This window comes from Gadus chalcogrammus, chromosome 18 (genome assembly GCF_026213295.1).
Source record: "Gadus chalcogrammus isolate NIFS_2021 chromosome 18, NIFS_Gcha_1.0, whole genome shotgun sequence".
Lineage (NCBI taxonomy): Eukaryota > Metazoa > Chordata > Actinopteri > Gadiformes > Gadidae > Gadus > Gadus chalcogrammus.
Genome location: NC_079429.1, coordinates 4,062,960 through 4,085,612, shown reverse-complemented (window position 1 = coordinate 4,085,612; position 22,653 = coordinate 4,062,960). Strand labels below are relative to the sequence as shown.

The 22,653-nt window shown below is 45.2% G+C and overlaps 2 protein-coding genes across 3 annotated transcripts; one reads left to right on the top strand and one right to left on the bottom strand.

Annotated features, from left to right (window-relative positions):
- Positions 1-977: 977 nt before the first annotated feature.
- Positions 978-17,459, top strand: mmp25b (matrix metallopeptidase 25b). 2 transcript variants are annotated; one of them, XM_056577103.1, is made up of 10 exons: positions 978-1,177; positions 2,842-2,974; positions 3,818-3,965; positions 7,998-8,275; positions 9,105-9,284; positions 10,204-10,285; positions 14,082-14,164; positions 14,434-14,586; positions 15,833-16,129; positions 16,231-17,459. In XM_056577103.1, the coding sequence occupies exons 1-10, from the start codon at positions 1,076-1,078 to the stop codon at positions 16,476-16,478; spliced, it is 1,704 nt and encodes a 567-aa protein (XP_056433078.1). In that variant the 5' UTR covers positions 978-1,075; the 3' UTR covers positions 16,479-17,459. The 2 variants fall into 2 exon arrangements, with proteins under 2 accessions (XP_056433078.1, XP_056433079.1); XM_056577104.1 differs by lacking the exons at positions 978-1,177; positions 2,842-2,974; positions 3,818-3,965 and adding an exon at positions 5,331-6,583.
- ca15b (carbonic anhydrase XVb) lies at positions 16,659-20,958 on the bottom strand (the record flags this gene model as incomplete). The annotated part of the gene is made up of 7 exons (XM_056577607.1): positions 16,659-17,921; positions 18,089-18,252; positions 18,764-18,842; positions 19,244-19,339; positions 19,828-19,976; positions 20,551-20,724; positions 20,850-20,958. Coding segments are annotated over 7 exons (981 nt in total), but the record flags the coding sequence as incomplete, so codon positions are not given.
- Between the last annotated feature and the right edge of the window lie 1,695 nt (positions 20,959-22,653).

Genomic DNA, 22,653 nt, shown 5'->3' with positions numbered 1-22,653 from the left:
TAATCTAAAACAAATTCATATACATGCATGAGAATGGGAGTTATGAGTCAAATAAACAGTTTTAACTAATTATTAATGATTGCTGACCAACTGAACTCTGTGCGTGTGCGTGCGTGATTTAGTGGGTCCATTAGGCCTCCTCCACTTCCTGTGATGGCGACGGCCACTCACGGCCAGACAGATGGTAGTAAGGGTTAGGAGGGGGGGGGGGGGGTTATCATTCATGCAATCCGACGTAAGGTGCCCCCCTCAGCAGGACATTAACCAATGTGTCCTGCTGAGGGGGAGCCTGCAGACGAGAGAGAGAGAGAGAGAGAGAGAGAGAGAGAGAGAGAGAGAGAGAGAGAGAGAGAGAGAGAGAGAGAGAGAGAGAGAGAGAGAGAGAGAGAGAGAGAGAGAGAGAGAGAGAGAGAGAGAGAGAGAGAGAGAGAGAGAGAGAGAGAGATTATTATAAAACCAAAGGCCATTTCCACGTCTGGTGACAGAGCGAGATGTTATCAAGAAGAACTGAATGCTATCGAGCTCCATGAGCTCGCATGCTATGCAGTCCCACTAAGGATATGTACATTTACCACTGCACGCATTGTGGAGAATTCTGTGTTTTTCTAAATTGCAATGATGAAAGTTTGTTGAAAATTATGCGTTGTTACTCATAAAGGAGTAGAAGGTGGATTGAATATTTGAGAGGTTGTTTCAATATTTGACGGATAAATAGTGGTGAATCTTTCATTTAAACCAGATGTGCAGTCGGCTGTGAGTCTCACTTTAATTCCCCCGCAGAGAGAGAGAGAGAGAGAGAGAGAGAGAGAGAGAGAGAGAGAGAGAGAGAGAGAGAGAGAGAGAGAGAGAGAGAGAGAGAGAGAGAGAGAGAGAGAGAGAGAGAGAGAGAGAGAGAGAGAGAGAGAGAGAGAGAGAGAGAGAGAGTGTGAGTGTGTGTATCGATCAGCCCTTCCTCCTCCTTCATAGAGAAGTGAGGCGGTGTGGATTTCGAAACCGTTCTTGTTTGTCCTGTAGCTGAGAGACGCAATCACAACTCCGAGTCAAAACTTAAAGTTCCCTAAAGCAAGACCTCCAGATGATGGAGATGTTTAGAGTCGTGATCCTGATGGTTTTGTCCGCCGTTCCGTCCCCGGCAAGCGCGTCTCCTGTGGTGGCGGACCAGTACAGCCGGGGCATGGTGAGTGGTCCCAGTCATCCACGATCAGAGAGCCCCACATAGGCTCCGTGTACTTTTTGTTTCAATCACTATGGGCGCTTGCATTGCATATTCTATCTACAATAATGATCTGTTTTCGTTTGCTTTGTGGTAGGCCTATTTTTTTTTTTTTTGCTGAATGTGATTAAATATTAAGGCCATTGCAGCATTAGATATGACAATAACATGATGTACGTATTGTTCTCGAAATACCGTTGGTTGTATCAGCCATAGGCTAATTGTGATTAATTAAAGACTCATCTTACCGTTCGTTTACTCAGGCTAAAAGGGTTTGGGTTTAAATGAGTTTATTAAAGATTATATTTTTTAAGTTTTTAGTTGTAGGCTATTTTACAGAGTTTGGTCAATGCGCGTAAAAATAAATCTCGTTCAAGTTACGTTTTTTTTCAATCTGTGATTGCGGTGATCCGTTGTTCAAGCCGACACGGGTCTTACAACAGAAACGGGTGTTACAACCGTTTTTCTTTACACCATCCGCCGCAGTCGTTGAGCTCATACCCTGCTCCACCCTGCCTATCCTGTCTGTCGACTTTCATAACGGACCATCTCCCTTACGAAAGGATCGTCTTTACGCAGCAACATCTGCATCGAAATATAAAGGCTTTGAATGAGTAGGCCTAACTCCGAGGAAATAAAATAATCTTAACTGTCAGCGTAAGAAACAATTTGTGACAGTAATCACGTGGTTAAATTCGAGACATGCCTTGCTTTACATCAAAAATACACATTTTTACAATTAAAATCAGGCTTACACATTTGGATTATTTATTAAGTGCCATTAAAGTCCATTTCTACATTTGATGAGGCCCATGAATGAATATAAAAAGGACATTAATATGTTGTGAATTTTTTTATTAAATTTAAATATGGACTATGAGCCTGGTGAACATGTAAATCCGCAGAAGATTGATGTCACAGAATATAATCGATAATAATGTCTACAGAGCGTGACATCATCGGGGCTCCAGCACTAAGTAGCCTATTGATTGACGACGGTTATTACCGTCTGACTCACTGTGCTCGAGGACGGAAACCCTACACCAAAACGACTATCCGATCCAGCACAAATAATTTATTCATATTTATACCAACCAAGACGTCAAAATCAGCCTCATCCCTAAGACCATGAGGTCAAGGGGTGAATCAGATATTCCCTGGATGGAGCCCGGTTCTGAACCATGGCCCTCTTGGCGCTGGGAGCCAGCGAGGGTCTCCCAGGTTTTCCTCATCCCACAGGGTTAGGCAGCTCATCCTGGTCCTTTGAAGAGCTCATGGCTTAGCCTGTGTAGAAGGGGTCTTCTCACAATTAAAGAACAATCAACTGTGATAAGTGACGGCTCGGCATATCGCCTTGATTCTTCTTCAGGGCCTTACAATACGGCCTCTATTTGTGTTGCCACTGGTGAGCATCTTGATCCACCATCCGGTCGCCAAGGACTTCTCAGAACTTCCTCAACATCCTGACCTATTCCAGTTGGTTAGCGCACCGTAAATAAGTCCCGTCTCAGATTCCACGCAATGAGGTTTCCACCACCGGAGGCAGAACGTCTGTAGTGTATCTGAAGAACGACTGTAGAACGTCTGAAGAACACCGGAAGAGATGAGCTGTCCCCCCTCTCCTTCAGGATTGGCTGAGCAGATACGGATACCTCCCACCCCCGGACCCTCGCACCGGCAGGATGCAGACCAGGGACGGCCTGGAGAGGGCCATCAGAGTCATGCAGCGCTTCGGGGGGCTCCGGGAAAGCGGCCAGCTGGGTATGTCTGGGTCTCCGGGACCACCTGTTTCCTCTCAGGCTAAATGTATCGCCTGTGTCCTGGGAAACCACATACATGGTGGTTTATTCTACATGTATGTCCGGCCTATATTCTATGTGTGCCTGGTAAAATTCTACATGTGTTCATGTATAATTATACCACACATACGTGTAGAATTATACCACACATATATGTGTGGTATAATTCTACATGTTTGTGTGGTATAATTCTACTGTATGTCTGACCTAATTCTACATGTGTGTCTGGTATAATTCTACATGTATTATGTGTGGTATAATTCTCCATGCACAATATGTGTGGTATAATTCTACTGTATGTCTGGTATAAGTCTACGTGCATGTCTGGTGTAATTTCTATATATATGTGGGGTATTATTCTAGATGTATGTCCTGTAGGTCCACACATGTGTCCCATGTGCTTCCACATGTGTGTCCTGGGGGGGGATCAGTGGGCACAGATTAAACCAGCCATCACCACTCACACTCAGAGAGATCTCCTGCATGGCAGCATGGAGCACCAGGTCATGGGTCATTATCAGCAAACCTGGAAACGAGGAATACCACCTAGGTGGCTCCTCCTCCAGTCACACGGGTCCCATGCCGCTGTCATGTGTGTGGCGTGTTCTCCTCCAGTCGCAGGGGTCCCATGCAGGGCGTCATGCGTGTTTAATAAACATGTTTTATTTTGCTTGTTTCATTGCATTTAATCTAATTAATTAATTAAGGGTGCCACTAGAGGGCGCCCCCGACACATTTGTCGCCCTAGGCCTAGGCGATCGCCTAGGTCGCCTATGCCAATCGCCGGCCTTGTGTTCCCCCTCAGACGCAGACACCCTGAAGCTCATGGCCACGCCCCGCTGCTCGCTGCCCGACATCGTGGGGCACGAGGACATGCTGAAGAAGAGGAAGAGGAGGAGGAAGCGCTACGCCCTGTCGGGCCTGCAGTGGGACAAGAAGGACCTGACCTGGAGGTACACACGCGCACGCACACAGACACGCATCCACGCCCACACGGGCGCCCACACAAACGCACGCACACACACAGGGCCGGCGATCGGCATAGGCGAGCTAGGCGACCGCCTAGGGCGACAAATGCGTTGGGGGCGCCCTCTGGTGGCGCCCCCCCCCCCCCCCCCCCCCCCCCCCGCTCGCAAGACCTGTCTAGGGCGCAAGTTGATTTCGAGTCGCCTAGGGCTCCGAAACGTCCAGCGCCGGCCCTGCACACACACACACACACACACACACACACACACACACACACACACACACACACACACACACACACACACACACACACACACACACACGGACTATCAGTCTACTGTCGGTCTGTCGGTCAATCAAAGACAGACAGATGGATAGATCAATAAATGGATGAATGATGGATGGATGAATAGTTTTTTGAATTGATGAATGGATGACAGATGGATAGATGATGAATGTTTGGATGGAGGATTTTTTCAATAGCTGGATGGGTTAATTGATGAGTGGGTTAATTGATTGACTGGTGTATCGATTGAGAGAGGTTGGATGATGAATGAATAGACGACCATATGGAAACTTAATATGACACCAGTACAGTGCGTTTTAAAATTCATGTTGCATATTGTAAAATGATTGCATAGAACAGTGGTGCGTGGTCGAAGATGTTAAGGTTGACAGCGCCGCATTTTGTATGACAAGATCATCACAAGATTAAATTAATCTTCATTGATTGTGTTAAAATATTAAAACATAACTGTTTGTTTTTTCAATAAAATACATGATTTTGAACGGTTTTGAATGCAGTTTAAAGGGTGAGAGCTCGTTTGACTCGGTTTTTACGCATGTGACACAGCGCAACAGCTCCCCCTAGTGGTTACTTCCTCATTGTCCTGACGTTCCCCTAATAGTAGTGGAGGTCTTCATCGATACGAATCAGGCCCGGTGTGGGTACCGGATTGACTCGGCTGCCAGATCGACTCGGGGTCCTGCGCTTACAGATGACGTGTCGACACTTGACGTATCGACACAAGTCAACGGACAAAACCCGGAAGGGTTGTTATAAACGGGGCTCAAGATTTGAAAAGAAGGCTCAGTCCGTTTGGGTTTTGATTTCATTGAACGCAGCCCGTTCTTTCGCTTTTAAATTATTATTCATAGATTAGAAAACAAAAGGAGATCGTTAATACTTGGGAATAACATGGGAATGAATGAAACGCGCATGCAAATTTAAAAGACAGCGTTTACAGGAAGTGCGTCATTATTGCGCATCTAGGACCCCGAGTCGATCTGGCAGCCGAGTCAATCCGACACCCACACCGGTTCTACGGGGGTGCATAAGCATGCATTGCACCCCCCAAAAAATTGTTTGCACCCTCAATTGAAAAAAGGAGGGAGTGAACATTTTTTAATAAATATGATAAAAATAATAAAATACTTGCCCACAAAACAAATTGTAATTAGCTCGTGACAATTTCCATTAAATACCATTGTTTGATGCATTTATTTTGTTCACTAAACCGATGAGAACTTTATTATTATTGTGACAGGTGCGCGTTAACTGCGCCCAGGCCGGCGGCCGGTGTGTGCAAAATGCGCGCACCCATGTATATAGTATATCTATGGCGCGCACGGCAGCGTCATCGAACTTCTTCGGCAGCAACAATTAAGCATTTAGCAATGGATATCCGAAAATGGCTCAAAAAGAACACCGCAGAACTTATCAACTCCATCAAACATTAACCAGTGCAGGGAGTAGGATGGATCCTGTGCCCCCTGGTGGATCCAGTGTGCCACTGTCTTTGAACCTCCTACAGTCTCCGCTCCCCAGCTTGTTGTTCGTTCATGAATACTGGACAACATGGGGCAGTTTGAGAAAATGGCTGCTGACAGGCTGTTGTCTGAACAAGTTACAATTTGAATGACATTGTAAAATCATTTGTTCTCACAAAGCTTATTTTATTAATGTATTACATGTATTATGTTCATAAGAACCCATATTTGTCAGTTGTGTTTTGATTATATTTTTTTACAATCTTGTGAACTTTAAGAAAGGCACTATGTATTACTGATTATTTTTTGTGAAATGAACATTACTAATTGGGTTTTATCTGTCAGCATTAAGAGTTTTGGGCAGCAGAATAAGCACTTTAAGTTGTAGTAATTGTTGTTGTAATTTATTTTTACATAAATTATCTTATTTTTAATTCAAAAGGTGAAAGTTCCATACCAGTATTTTTTTATATGCAATAACAGATGTGTGTGCGTTTATAAATTCCACATTTTTATTTTCCGAAAATCAATTGTTAAAACAAATTATTTGCCAACTTTTGTTTGTGCAAAAGTAGGTGAACCCTGAGCTGCATTGCTTAAATCGAGCAGGTAAACACAATCAGGTGGGATAAATGTAGTGATGAAATGGACCAATGTAATGAGAGATCTTTAGGGAAGAAATTGGGCGGCACTAGATAAAACAGATCAAACTGGGTAGGTTTAGGCTCACCGAAGTGAACTCGTTCAGGTTAATCACTAAATGTGTCCCACCTGATTGTGTTTACATGCTCGATTTAAGCAATGCAGCTCAGGGTTTACTAACTTTTGCACACAAGTAAGCAAATAATTGTTTTATTTGAATCTTTAACTATACAATTGATTTGTGGAGATTTTATTTTAATTGATAAACACACACCTCTTATTTAATGTAAAGCATAATATTGATATAAATGAATTAATAATGGTTAAATACAATTACAATTAGGTTCAAGAGGTTGACATACTTTCTAGCAGCACTGTGTGTCAACAACAGCTTATTTTAGTTATGTATTATGTTCATAAGAACCCATATTTGCCAGTTGTGTTTTGATTGTATTTATTTACAATCGTGTTAAGTTTAAGAGGCACTATTACTCATTACTTTTTGTGAAGGTAACATTAGTAATTGGGTTGTATTGTTAAATGCAAGACAGAGAAAGGCAGTGCAAAAAGCCATGACCTTTAGTGGTTCACTTTGGTAAATACAGAAAAAAGTTCAAAGTTTGAAGTGTTCTTTCCTCCTTAAAATCGGTTTTATTTTTAAATGACAATGTGAACGAAAATGTACAATTATTTGCCATGTCAAATATCCTGCCACAATTTAGTAAAAAAAATGTTATTTTTGCATTGCAGTCGCATGTTTTTTTTTCAGTGCATAATTCTGTTCTTTTTTACACCTCACACATCATCACAAATATCAAAAACCTATCTCGTATCCAAAGCTTGGATATCAATAAGCTAATGTTGCAGCTGAAATGTTCTCCACATCACGAGACATGATGTGATACTATCCTTTAAGCACAGTAATTGTTTTTCTCCCAACATGTCAGTAGAACTACCTAGAAGTGCTTGTCTATAAAGGCCTGTGTAAAAAAGCAAAGTCTATACTGAAGCTGGGTAGCTGGTTTTAGTATAGTACTGTGCACCCCCTGTAATCTCAGATGCACCCCAAGGCATTCTGTTCTGGAACCCGGCCAATATACATGTTACAATTGTTGAACCACGTGACTCCTTTGCGGACCACTGAGTGAAGCCTAAGTGCATGTACAAGGAGCGCCATTTAATCATTAACTCTAAGCCTACTTGAATATGGCTGTCAACTTATGCATGTGAGTGAGGGTTCAGAGACGGTGTGTTTCAGCTGGTTAGGTATGTGGTTGTGGGACATATTTGAATTGTTGATTTACGATGCATTGAGTTATAGGCCAACTTGTATACCGGCCTTTTACATTTACATTTAAATGAAGGGCATTTAGCAGGCGCTTTTATCCAAAGTGACTTACAATAAGTACATTTGTCATAAGAAAGTGAAAAAATATATTTCCGTCGGTGCAGTAACAATGTTCAGTGAAAAGCCCTAACAATCGCTAGACCGATTCAACCGTTGTCAACAGATCAGATCGAACTGTCAGGCCAAATGTCCCCCATCCACCCGTCCTCACTGCCCATCATCCAGTCCTCCCTGTGTTTCCCACTCCCTCCCTCTGCAGCGTCCACAGTTACCCGTCCGGCTCCTCTATGCCCGTGGGGCAGGTGGAGAGGATCCTGACGCAGGCCTTCACCGCCTGGAGCTCCGTCACCCCCCTGACCTTCACCCAGCTCCGCCAGGGCGACGGAGACATCAGGGTGGACTTCCACCGCTCGCTGCATGAGGACGGCTACCCCTTCGACGGCCTGGGGGGCACGCTGGCCCACGCCTTCTTCCCGGGGACGGACCCCATGGCCGGGGACACGCACTTCGATCTGGACGAGCCCTGGGGCCGCTCAGGTAGGGGACTGAGGAGTTGGCGAGGGAGGGAGGGAGAGATGGAGGGAGGGAGGGAGAGATGGAGGGAGAGATGGAGGGAGGGAGGGAGAGATGGAGGGAGGGAGGGAGAGATGGAGGGAGGGAGGGAGAGATGGAGGGAGGGAGAGGTAGAGGGAGGGAGGGAGAGATGGAGGGAGGGAGAGGTAGAGGGAGGGAGAGGTGGAGAGGTGGAGGGAGGGAGGGAGAGAGAGATGGAGGGAGGGAGGGAGAGAGGGAGGGAGAGATGGAGGGAGGGAGGGAGAGAGGGAGGGAGAGGTAGAGGGAGGGAGAGGTGGAGGGAGGGAGGGAGAGATGGAGGGAGGGAGGGAGAGGTGAAGGGAGGGAGGGAGAGGTGAAGGGAGGGAGGGAGAGAGGTGGAGGGAGGGAGAGATGGAGGGAGGGAGAGAGTGATGGAGGGAGGGAGAGAATGATGGAGGGAGGGAGAGAGTGATGGAGGGAGGGAGAGATGGATGATAGAATGATGGATGAATGGATCATCAAAAGATGGATCGTTGGATAGATGGCTCAATAGGTGAATGAGGAATTAAATGATGAGTTGAAAGATGATTTTAACATCCCTTCAATACCCGTTTTACTTCTAAGAGCCAAAGACATGGTGTCTGATATTCATGAAGCCAATATGAGAAGCCAAAGAACAGTCCTGGATGTCACCTCACTTCCTTCTTGATTGTAGGCCACCTAGAGTATCAGTATCAAACTCACTGAAGACATGCCTAAAATGAAGACTTGTGACCGCTTGAAATAGCTTCCTGTTGAAGTGGTTTGGTGAGCTTTAAGTTTCTCCCTGCAGGCTCGGATCAGGAAATCGACCTATTCACCGTGGCGGTGCACGAGTTCGGCCACGCCCTGGGGCTCGGACATTCGTCCTCTCAGCTGTCCATCATGAAGCCGTACTACCAGGGCCCCGTGGGAGACGTCAACACCTACCGCCTCCCCGCGGACGACCGGCAGGCCATCCAGGAGGTGTACGGTGAGTCTGGTCCCGACCCTGACTCGAACACTGAGCCTGACCCTAAGCCTAACCCTGAGCCTTACCTTGACCCTTAGCCTGACACTAAGCCTGACCCTGACCCTAAGTCTAACCCTGACCCTAACTCTGACCCTGAACAGGAACCTGACATTGAGCCTGACTCTGAACTCACCCTGACGCTGACTCTAACCCTGAGCCTGACTCCAAGCTTAAGCATGACCCTGACCCTAACCCTGACCCCTTGGGAGGGGTCAGGGTCAGGTGGAGGTTTTGGGTTGGTCAGCTGCTGTTTTATCTTTATCGTGGTATAATATGTAATTTCTGCAGCTGGGGGTCTCTCGATCCAAGAAGACCTAATTTGAACTGAAGTAGTAGGGATTGAGGGTTTTGTTGTTGTCACACCACTGAAAATATATTCATGTATTCAAGTTTTATCACATTATGTTGACTCCCGTTATGTCATTTAATTCTAATGATTGCTGATAGTTGAAAGTATTGTTACTCAAGTAAGAATAACATTATTGCTGAACATTGTTCTAATGATAAAGTATTGCCTTACGCCTTCGCTCTGGTTTTTAATAAATGTACGGGTTCACCCCCACTTTGAGTTTAAGCTCAATTGCCTTTTCTATAGTTTCTAGAAGGTGTCCTGCCAGTTATTGAAATCCCCTTATCAACCACAGGAAGTAACAGTTCATCAATGCCTGGTTTGAGGTTGAACATCAGGCTCATACAAGCACCCATCTGTTTTGTTCTTTTCCATGCCGTGACCACCAGACTTGCTGCCTACCGTCGGTGGCTGCAACACATGCTCCATGTATGCAACACGCATACAATGTTGGCACACATCTCTTCCTTCCTGTTTTCGGACAAGAAATGTCGGAGAGGCATTTCACAAGTTCCCCTATTTACCCCCCAGGTGCCATCCATGGTGAAACACCGTACCCTAGTGACCCGAACCTCCCAGGACTGCCCCCGCCTCAGCCCCGGCCAACCAGGCAGTAAGTAGGTCTGCACTGGTTCCCACCGGTTCCCACTCTCTATACGAGAGGCGTTAGAGCTGGGCGATTAATCGATTTTTGATCGTATTTCCAATTAATGGTTTAGGCTGATTTTTTTTTTAAGAAAAATCGGTTAGAAAACAATAAATAAAAAAAGAGTGTATAGAGTTTCCTTAAAGTCTGTGGCAACCATAAGCAGCAGCACATCACATGTATTCCAACATCTTAAATTGAGGCACGCAGCAGAGTGGGAGATGTGTGCTATTTATTTTGCTTTTGTTAATGATTCTTATGCAAATAAAATCCAAACCTAAATTCCAAACAAACAAATATATATTTTTCACTTAAAGAAACAAAAAATCGATTAAAATCGATAACAGGGATTAGTTTGAAAAATCTGAGCTTTTACTTTGTTGATGGTGATCCCACCGTTATACGTGGAGGCACGTGACTCCGGAGGTACAGCGGGTTAACTGGCAACCAGAAGGTTGCTAGTTCGATCCTTCCTAGAGTGTCGAGGTGCCCCTGAGCAACACACCCCGCCTTCACTCCTCCCGTGGTGCTGGCTGTCGCCTTGCGTGGTTGACACCTCCGTTGGTGTGTGAATGTGTGCATGAATGGCTGAGCGCAATGTTGTAAACCGCTAAGAGTGGCCCCTGGTTAGAAAAGCACTAAATAAATGCAGTCCATTTACCATTTAATAAACGGCAGGTCTCGCCTCAAAGAGAGAACGACCAAATACAGCATCAGCCCAATCTTTTTACACTGTTTACACTGTTCTTAATCAGGAGGCCAATAGCATCCCTTCCAGCATTAATTGTTTTCACTTTGTCTGGAGCAGATATAACCTTGCTGTTACCTTTGTATAGCAGGAGAACTGAAGTCGTTCACATGTGTTATGGAATAACCATTTCCCGATCCATTACACTCCCACTCTCACCAGTGACACCTTATCCTAGTAAGCTAACAGAGTTGGCCAACAGCGCGCGCTAAGTGTACCTTATCTGATTTCACTCTGATACCGGAGCTGTCTCTACTGCTGAGTGTTTGATCCTCAGGCCCAATGTGGGACCTGAGTTTACTGAAAACAGGTCAGGTAGCATTGACATTTGGCTCGCTGCTCACAACGCTGTCGACATCGCTGTCTGGGGAATTCTACTAATGCCTATTTTTACCTGCACTATGCACTCTGCTACAGCATAGTTGGACAAGCTGCTTAAAAAGTGACCAGGCTCACATTCGCTCTGCAGTGAAGCTTCAATGTTCTCTGCTAGAGGAAAGACAAGTGACAGCGACATGGCAAACGAGTTTTTAGTTTTTGTCAGTCAAAGGGGAATGTGACCCTCGCTATCAAAAGAGCCATAGTTGGCCCAACTCCCAGCTAATAAAATTCATCTAGAGCAACAAAACCTATCCCTAAAATGAAGATAACACAGCGTATTAAGTTATATAGTCATACTATACACTCCAAATGCATACTTCTTAAAGTTCCTATAAGTGTCGGGAGGCATTCCAATGCGTCAAACACAAGTTTGTAAGGTATAGGGAGTAGTTCCATTCGTTCTTCTGAGCGAGAATGTCCTTCTGTGAGGTGTCATCTTTCAGATTAGCTGTCAGGGTGGATGAGGTGCACTCGAGGAGCAAGGCACCTGAAACCCCCCACTGCTCTCCGGCGCCGCACTGCGGCCATCCTCGTGCACATCCTCTGTGCACTTGTTCATCGGCTCCCGGATGGGTCAAAAGCAGAGGAAAGAATTTCCCCCAAAAGGGGTAAATAAAGGATAACTTTACTCAACTTAGGTGAACTTCCTCCAGTGAATACTGATCATTTATGTGATTGTGTGATTTTGATCTCTCTCAGGGAGCGGAAGTGAGGGGGTGTAACTCTCTGTACATCTCGGTCAAACACATATCTGGTACATCTTTTGACAAATCCAAGGCGGTTGAGCAATGTCCTCCATTGGTCGAATGCTTGATGGCTTTTGCAGAGAGAGGCTTACCTCTGATATTATGAACAACTTCAGTTTTGTTTCTGAAGTCCGAGAAGAGAAGCTGTGATATTTTAACAAAGGCTTCTTTCCTGAATTTCCGTCTTTTGGACAGGCTTTTCATTCCAAACCGGCCACGTAACTCACAGCAGCAGTTGAATTTGGATCCACTTATTGAAATCATATCGGCTCTGATCGGCTTTCCACTGCGGGTCCCAAACCTCTTCTTTGTTCATCTCCAGATGGATACGTGTTTTTTTTTTTTTTCTGGAAATGTCTTTCAACGATACATCTTTCTGTGTGTGTGTGTGTGTGTGTGTGTGTGTGTGTGTGTGCCCTCCATCTCTGCCACCGTTCCAAATTTCGTTTGGTTAATTTCAACCATCATACGGATGTGCTTCTGCCGGCTCGCATCGATACTAAAAGACCAGGAGAGGCTTCCAACGAGCCGTATCCCGAGGCATAGCCCATTGCATTGTGGGCAGCCCGCACGGCAACGCAGGATCACACAAACATTGCAGTCAACATTGGTATCTGTGTGTTCGTGTTTTGATGCCTGCTATGTCAAACATGTGGAAAGGCTTTGGCCTGACCTTCCACCCGTATCATTTGATGAATGGTCACAATGGTAAATGTTGGTGGATCAAAGGAGCAGACTATAATTTGAAAAAGTTTCGATGAAAACAAGTAATTGTTGACAATTATAGAACCTGCTGTTCTGGTCAGAACAAATGGCTTCTGAACATGGCTCTTAAGAGCGGCGCCATGTTTAGATCCGTCTGGATTGGCCCATCAGATTTAGATCTACAATCTTATGCCCGCTATTGATGAGTTGGTGACGTCTTTACAAAACCGTTTTCAGAGTAAACTCGCTGTTAGATTGAATAGTTAATGCGAATAGCTTTAATCACCTGTTGTCTTGACAAACAGACAATGACAGTCATGTCACTGAAGGGTGACTGGTTTGTCTTGGCTTTGTGCCAGGAGTCAGTGGCTTGAAGAAGAGAAGGAACCACATGTAGCTTAGGACACAGCACTTTGGTTACACGACTGACGTTAATGGATGGAGCCTTTGAGATGCTCACAGTCCCAAGGTGACGCTTGATTAAGTAAATATGTGGTTGGTATAGAGACTCGCTGTTCAAAGTGGATTCAGATACATAAAGCATATAACCAGTTTTTTCAACGAAAGATCACCTCCCTGACGTGAAGCGTCTTTACATTTATCTCCCAGGCTAATAATAATGAGTGAAAAAATGTAGACACGTACACAGAAAGGGGACACACACGGTTAGAGACAGAATAATACATAGTTGACAGAACTTACAGAGGCAGACATCCTTGATAGTAAGAAGATGTGTGAGGGCCATGCATACAGAGCGTGTGGTACAGAAAAGGACCTCGATGAGTTACATGGTGATGCTTGGCTCAGGCATCCTCACCTCTTTTTAGATGAGATATTATCCAACTTTATTGACATTGCACAAGTAAGGACAACCAGTACAACGAAATGCAGTTTACATCTAACCAGTAGTGCAACCCTTAAAAATGTATTTTCCTTATAGCACTGCTTAAATTAAAAAAATAATTAGACACAGATTGCATGTCCATTATTAAAGTGCATAGAGTTCTGATGAATCAGACAGACCATAGTCCATATAGAGTGCAGTATGAGGATATAAAGTGAATTGTGGAAGTGCATTAATAAAGTGTCTGCTGCTCTATCGTGCTATAAGGCTCTGATAATGCACTTGACAGAGTCATACCTTCTTTGGGACCCTCCGTTAACGTCGTCCGTTCCATTCCAGCTCAGACCCCTCGTTCCAGGATCGATGCACTGGGAAATTCGACGCGGTGGCCAACATCCGCGGGGAGGTGTTCCTGTTCAGAGGTACGGCGTCAGCTGGGGCCTCCTCTTCCTCACCGGTGTGAATACGCACCCTAAGATCAGAAAAGTGGGAGTGTTCACCCAGATGTTTGATGGATCTATCAGCTGTGTGACGGACTGGTTAATCTGTTCCGCGGATTTGGACCAACCCATTAAGAGATCAGGGTGACACGGCCACTTGAGGTGGGCCCGTTTTCGAATTGCTTGTGATGGCTCGCCAACCTCACAACCTGGTCAGAAGGAGAGTGCTCACGTTCTCTGCTCTCTTCCAGGCCGGTACTTTTGGAGAACCGCCCGAGACGGGTCGTTGAATTCGCTGAACCCGGCCCTCATCAATAACTTCTGGATGGGCCTCCCAGCAGACACCAGCAAGATCGACGCCGTGTACGAGAGGAGGAGCGACAGCAGCATCATCTTCTTCATCGGTGAGTGGGACCTTTTTGTTTAAGTGTTGGTATTCGGGCTGAGATTACATTTTTAGGCCATCTTGGTTTTTCAAACCAAACCCGATTATCTATTTCAAACGTTTTTTTTCTATAGCCTAAGTGAAAAAACAAAATTAAGATGGATTTTATTTGAAGAATAATAATGATGAAAAGAAAAATAAATAGCACACATCTCCCACTCTGCTGCGTGCCACAGTTTAGATGTTGGAATACCTGTGATGTGCTGCTGCTTTTGGTTGCCACAGACTTTAAGCAAACCCTACACACTCACTTTAATATAATTATCATTGATTTTCTTTAAAAAAAAATCATCCTGAACCATTAATTTGAATTACGATTACAAATCGATTAATCGCCAAATAAATAAAGGTTTTCAATGTACTTTATTACACTGATTCCCAACTGGCGCTACGGTTGGGACTGAATTTGAATTTGTACTTTTTTTTATAGATTGTTGTGGCTGAACAATTAAGTTAAGACCAGAAATAGAAACAAGCATCTGTGCCATTTTAAACGAGTAGGCCACTACAGAATAAGAAACCAGGCTTGATGGCTTGACAATGAGACGTAAACAATGTGAACATATGCCCTGAAAGTAAACCAGGAACGTAACTTGATATCGAGGAATGCTTAAAATGTAGAAAACGTTTAAAAAATTCCCTTAACAGGATTATCAGGTTTTATTTCCCTTAACGTAGCCCCTATGTGAGGAGGCCTCATGTCACCTTATACTTTAGTTTCTCGGTTAAATATGACAGTCAAATATAAGTTCAGAGGGAAACTGTTGTGGCCCTGCGTCGATGAAGGTGCGTTTGATCCGTACTGGCAGGTCTGCAAGCTGGGCAGCATGTGTAGCTCGCTGCCCTTACATTGACATCTGGGGCGCTGAGTAGATGCTTTCATCCAAAGCGACATACAATAAGTACATTTGTCAGAAGAAAGATAAACAACAATAAATGGCTGTCAGTACAGTAAGGATGTTCACAGAACCAGCTGCCAAGCATAACAATCGCTAGGTTAACCCATTCCCTGTATACAACAAGGATGGCTAGGACAAGACGCTACTACACAATGCTAGGTAGTATTCTTAAGTGCCAGGACGTACAACATACAATAAGTGCGTTAGATGGGTTTTGGCGGGCAAAGGGGGGGAGGCGATGCAGAGTTTAGCCGCAGATGTGGCATTCTGCTAGAAATAACCTTCGCAAACCCCCCTCCCGCCCAGGTGCTCAGTACTGGGTGTTCAAGGACACCCAGGCCCGGGAGGGCTACCCCAGGCCCCTGTCCGATTGGGGCATGAGGACCGGGACAGGGGCCCCCGTGGACAGGGTGGACGCCGCCTTCGTCTGGGCTCACAACGGGAAGACCTACCTGTTCAGCGGCGGCGAGTTCTGGAGGTTCGACGAGAGCAGCGCGTCCCAGCAGGGGGGGATCCGGCCGCAGGAGCCAGGGTACCCCAAGAGCGCCAACCTCTGGAGGGGGGTCCCCGCCCATGTGGATGACATCATCAGCTGGGGCGAAGGTAGGGCGTGGCTTTCGACAGCTGGGACCGTGTTTTTTGTTGTTGTTTGTCCTCGACATCAGAGCAGTGGAATCACCCTACTGTAAATCTTCTGTTTTTAGGTGACGCCTACTTCTTCAAGGACAACCTCTACTGGGTTCTGAAGAAAGGCGGGATGGACGAGGACAACGTCACGCCCAAGTCCATCGCCGTTGATTGGCTGAGGTGCCCGGCACCCACCCCGACCACAGACAGGCCGCGGCCAAAGGACTGCAGCTGTGCCCTGAGCGCGGCCAGGCCTCTGCTCTGTGGCAGTGGGCTGCTCCTGTGGTCTCTGGTGGGGCTGGCCTGGACGCTGGCTGGAGAGTAGAGAGAACATCCCCTGAAGGACTGCGGGAGGACCTCCAAAACGCCCTCGTGACTCGTGTCTGAGCGTTGTTCTTAAAGGGGACATATTACACCACCAGGGGTGAGTTTGATTAGCCTTACAAGTCGTTTTGAAAATCTCTAATCGCACCTGGTGGTATAATATGTCCCCCTTAAATTCGCTCACAAACACACTCGGTACCTTGACCTCACTGGCTTAACTTGGTTTATGAATTGGAACCGTGTTTAGTTTGCCTTCGGCAAGGATTTCTACCTAATGGTCTGGACATCAGGAGAAAGTCGGTTTTGAAAGTACTGTCTACCTCGGCGTTCATGGAGACAGCTTTTCACAAAAGACAATGAAATAATTGTGCAATATGCAATATTTTTAAGCATAAATGTTCAATATACAGGGGTGGCCCATTTGTTAAATGATGAGACGACCGGCTATGAATGACACGTTCCTGCTTCTCAGGTAGTTAGAATGACAATTCTAACTTTTGCATTTTAAGTCAATAATTAGGAAGCTGATACACATTATGGATCAATCATTTAGGGACAAGGTGTGAGAAATAAGTGGATTTTTTGTAAATATTACTTATTTGTAGCTGTCCACTTGGTTCATTTTATTGTTTAGTTTCTTTACTTTTTCAAAACAAAGATACTCAATTCAATAAACGTAGGTATAATAAAGTGTTTTACTTTTTGCATTGTGTAGCGTCTTACCCTAGCTATCATGTTGCATAACTGTACCGACAGCGATAAGTTTCCTTTTCTTCTGACAAATGTACTTACTGTAAGTAGCTTTGGATAAAAGCGACTTACAGGGAGGGGTAAATGTATCGTAACCGTAGAACAACCCCTCAAGAAATGTTCCTGTGGCCAAAGAAAAAGACATGATAACATCCTTCATTTATTCCTTCATTATTCATTAGCAAATAGTTATGGTTTAACATACAAAGTGAGTTAATAATTAATTATTAAGATTAGGTCATTTAGCTGATTAATAGTAAAAATGATCCATAAGCAGCCACCATCATGCAAGAACCGAATCCAACTATCTACATTCTTTGGCTTCAGGGTTCTGCACAGAATTAAGTTTCTTTGAACGGTCTCCCCCGTTCGTCATCAAAACTTTTCTTCCTCCATTAAATCTCTTTTCTCAATTGTGTGACCGGACCGGGACAGTCTGGGAGGTGATCCCACTGCAGTCCCGGCCCTTTAGCTTAGCTATGAGCTACACTCCCTTAAAGGCCCAGAGCGCTGCGATGGCCATTTGGGCGGAGGCCAGCGTGACGGAGGAGCTGCTGCTGGCGGCGGCGGTGGTGGTGGTGATTGGCCTGGCGTTGGTCCTGATCACCTGGTCGGGCTGGATGGGTCTGTAGGTGTTGAGCAACAGCGCAGACGTCCCATTGGCCACTCGCACCGTGCTGCTGAAGAGGTCGATCTGGGGGGGGGGGGGGGGGGGGGGAGAGAGAGCTGAATGAGGACCAGTGCCATCCAACAGACTGATGGGGTGCACCACATGAACCGCAAATCCTCTCCTCACTTGGGTTTCACCAGCAGGCGTTAGGGCCTACAGTCAAATGATTGATCCGACAGGAAGTGACTCACCGCCTCTTTGCTGACTTTGATGGATTCTTTGAAGACGGTCCAGATCACTACTTCGTTGCAGCTCGGCGTGGTGAGGGAGCCCAGGTAGCGGTAGTACTTGGTACGGTCCACTCCCTCCAAGAGGTCATCCAGGGATATCTTGTCGGTGAAGTTGGCATAATCACCTGAAGCCAAATACACTGTTTAAGTACTGTTTGGTACTGCAGCCCTCACGTTGCAATTGAGAAGGCATCCCAGTTAAATGTAGAGTGATTCCGATACCAGTATCAGAAATTCCTCCGATACTGCTATCGGGTATTGGCGAGTACGCAAGTCTATGCCCCGGTCCGATACCATCTCATGACTAGCTCATTTACTAAACAGGCAAAGAACGTCACAAACATGTGCAGTGTTATGCTGCGTTTGTTAAAGGTCAGAGGTGGAAAGTTGGAATGGGAAACTCCCATTCGAGCTACCAAATCGTTAAAACATGTATGCCTAACTACAACACAAATGTATAATTATAAATGGAAACGATCTAGTTCTGATTAGTGTGCCATTAGTGGTTAAATGTTAGATGCTTTATCGGTATATACACCAGGTATCGGCCGAGGCTCAAGTTCAGGGATCGTATCGGGACAAAAACAATACAAATATTATCTAGTTAAATGTCTCAGGGAACCCTGAGCCACTCACCGCCGTTTGTGATGTTGGGCAGGTACGACGCCAGTGTGTCCCAGTAGGTAGAGGCCCTTGTAGCGGGGCCGTCCAGCTCCTGAAGCCCTCCCCAAGCAGGAGAGAGACAGCGGTGAGAAGCAAGGCCAGGAGATAACCCGCACATTCGGAACAGTAAAGATGTTAATTGAACCAAGTGCCAAGCAATAACTTGTCAGGTTAACCCATTCCCTGTATACAACAAAGATAGCGCGGATAAGATGCTGCACAATGCGAAGTACTATTTTTAAGTGCCAGGACATACAACATACAATAAGTGCACGTACATTACGTGGCAGGACTTCCAACACAATAAGTGCTTAAGAAGGGGGCTGGGGGAGGCTATGCAGAATCTAGGTGCACTCTGAACAAGCGAGTCTCGAGTCTCTAGCGGAAGCTGTTGAGCGACTCTGCGCTCCTGACATCGGCGGTCTCACTAGACCAGTGGGAGTGTCTGCTTACCTCGAAGAAGAACCCCAACGCTGCAATGGATTCGTTGTCCGCAACAGCGATTGTGGTGTTCCCGTCGTAGATCGCCTTAACGTTCACAATGTGCATCTAATTCAAAGACATGCAAACACAACCACATCAAATTCCTGCTGTTACAGTTGGACGGAACGGGTGTTTCACAGAAACACTCATGAATAAGACTTGAAGGGCCAGTGAACACAAAAGGGTAGAAGTACAATGGTTTAGAATCCATGGTTTAATGTCAGCAGTTGTTTAGAGTGAAGGCAGTCAATGAGGAATCTAGCTTAAAGCATACTTTCATAGTACAACATTATGACTACAATGTCTCCACCCACCCACAGCCCAAACTTAAACGCTGTATAAAGAGTTAATTAGTGACTTAATTAGTTAATTGCTTGCCCGAATATAATTTTCTAGCGAGATGCATGAATTAAGATAAATAGGGGGCCCACAAAGACTGCTTTTGTTGTAGGGCCCAGAGTGTCTCATTTAATGATAAGAGATGCGTGGTGTCCACCCACGCCCTCTCCTCACTGGGAGCGCTGGGAGAACCAGGCGCCGTGTGGACAGCCTACCTCCATGGGGTAACGCTTCCCGTTGACCGTGTGCTCCGAGCCTGGCTGTGTCGAGCCGTTGCCCCAGTGGAGATGGAACTGCAGGCTCTGGTAGGTGCTGTTGGGCAGACCCCCTCCGGACACCGTACCGTTCGCCAGCGTCACCTTGACTACAGAGAACCACCACAACAAGCAGGACGCGTTACAACAGCAGCTCACACAGACAGGACAAACTGCACTAGTCCGATAGTCTTCAGGGGAAGGTCCACAATAGCTTGAGCGAATGTTAAAATGTCTACTTTTAGCTAATGTGATCCGTTGGATAAATGTAGATTAGACTTTTTAGGCCCATTTTATATTGAGGAAAAGCTTGATACTAGATTTTGTCAGTTGAAATTGGACCAGAGTAACGTCGGCCAGCCTCTTTTCTTGCAAAACAACGACAAGAACTGGTTCCCCAAAACAAGAAGAACTGGTTCTTTGATTCTTTTTTTTTTTTTAACATAAAACAAAAATATGGTCACGTAAATAAAATATACAAACGAACAGAGCTTCGTCTCCCCGCGACTTATATTGAGTCTACAACGTTCTCAAAGATTCAGCCAATGAGAGGTAGCAATGGTGTTGCCATGGCACCTTGGTAAACAAATGACAAGGCGGTACCGTCGAATATGCGCGCTTTCTCTGTCTGACGTATCTTGGGTCATACAAATCAGGGAGTGAGAGTGACAGCGAGACTCTTACCGGTTTTTCCAGTGTTCTTGATCTTGGTCAACCCCAATTTGTTGTCATAATCGGTGAAGGAGAAGTCAACCAGTTCGGCGTCTTCTACGGCCTTGCTGGAATTGATGTTAATGGGGGACTGCCTGCTCCCATTGCAGAACTCCACGGCTAGCGACACGGGCCATGTCGCAGGACCTGAAATGTGAGGGCACACACTTAACACTGACTCATACTTAACCGCAGGCCTAGAAACAGTAGTAAGAGTAATACAGGATGTCTGGTGTCTGTGATGGGAGGGCATCTAAGCGTTGATGGCTCACCGCATGATGCGTCCTGGTAACACCAATCTGCCACGAGAAACAAAAAACATTTCAGGAGACTGTCAACATGGTCGTGGAAATATGGATTATGATGATAATATGCAATTATTTACAAATTATGTAAACCTTGTTTAACTTGACTAATCAATTAAAAAAGGCATTGGTATACATTCTCCTTACACCTGGAGAGTTTGCCACCTCTGAATGGAAAGTTGTTGAAGTCAGATGTCACTTCCAGATTTAACCAATTCATTTGAATTGATCATCTCTCTCACATCCCTACTAAGAAAGTAGCAAATAATAATGGAGCGTTGCAGGAGAGGTTCCTGGCCGAGCTCAGCAGGGAGGCAAACATGAAGGCGCGTTCATGAACGTGCGCAGTGCACCCGCACATGCATGTCTTTTCTAAAGCGTAGGCCTACACAACTTTTTAAAACAAACTGCGCGTCGTGTGGAGGCGCATTAGAGAGGATCATAACTAAAAACTAGACACTTAACAGTGTGTCAGCAGAGTGCAATGCTTCTAAACTTTTAATCAAACGTGCAGACAAAGTTCAACTCGTGCTGCTTAAATGTATGCAAATGAGCCTTCTAGTCAGTTGCCGCACAAGTCAAGGCGGCAACTGAAGGCTCATTTGCTTAGAACTTTAAAAAAATAATTAGCAGATTTATGATTGGTTGCAATTGGTTGCCTATGTTTAACATGGTAATTAATTAATTTTGAATTGAAATTGGAATTTGAATTGAATGGTGTTGATGATTTGCCTCGCAACAGTGAAACTGAATTGTGATTGGTTATTTTTTATTCTCCAAGACTGCAAAAGTGAGTTTTGGCCTCTTTGCCTCCCTTCAGTGGCTATACCTGGACCAGAGTAACGTCGGCCAGCCTCCTTTCTTGCAAAGGCCCTTGGCTATTTATTTATTTTCAACATTTTCATGCAATTATTCAGTAATAAACACACATTGCACATGGATAATTTAAAAAAAAAAAAAAAATTTAATAATAATTTCATAATCACGTAAATCTTTTTTTTGGAAAATCACGAAGAGGCAATGGAGCGGTGTCGAAATAATGGAACTACTTTCCTCAGCGTATCAAAAGATATGCGCTCTGGTCTCCATCCGCCACTACAGGTGCGGCAGCGGAAGTGTTTCTTCACTTCACCAGCGGGCCAGGTGAGTCCAGACCACCGCATCTCTAATGTTAACGTGTTTACTTTGTATTTAAAGATATGCAATTATCATGATGACTAAAGAATGCATATTGCGTGTACAACTTTGCTTTGGAGTTCGCTAAATGCTTTTCCATGGTGGCCCGTCGGATAAAGTTGCACGCTGTAGCGTCATGCAACTTTGAGTGCAGAAAAATAAGTTATTTGCTGATGCACTCAATGCCTTCCCACATTTAGGAATCGAGGCTTTATTTAGCGAGAACAAAGTGAAACCATCGTTCTTGTGCCTTTAGCGTGACGCGTCGTTGTCTTCCTCTCCCTCTCCTTTCGCAGTGAGACGGGCCACGCGGAGCAGAGTTGAACATCACGAGGCGGCGGAGTCTCCTCATATGTTTGATTGAATGTCTCTGGTGTTCTTGTCTTGCTTTCAATAATCTTTGATCTGACCATTAGGCCTGCGCTTGTTTAAATCACTGAAATACTATTTATTTACTGGTTGGGTTCACTCTGCATTACAATTCAAGTTTATTTGTTGAAGATTATGTAGGACCCGAGTTAGTTTGAACTTATTTAGCAGGTCAAGTATTATATAGGCCTAATGGTATTATATATTTGGGTCGTATTGAAGACTT

Coding starts and splice junctions, on each gene's coding strand:
- mmp25b (XM_056577103.1), top strand. CDS start 1,076: ATGATGGAGATGTTTAGAGTCGTGATCCTGATGGTTTTGTCCGCCGTT. Junction 3,966..7,997: donor AAGAAGGACCTGACCTGGAG/GTACACACGCGC, acceptor CTCCCTCTGCAG/CGTCCACAGTTACCCGTCCG. Junction 9,285..10,203: donor GGCCATCCAGGAGGTGTACG/GTGAGTCTGGTC, acceptor TTTACCCCCCAG/GTGCCATCCATGGTGAAACA.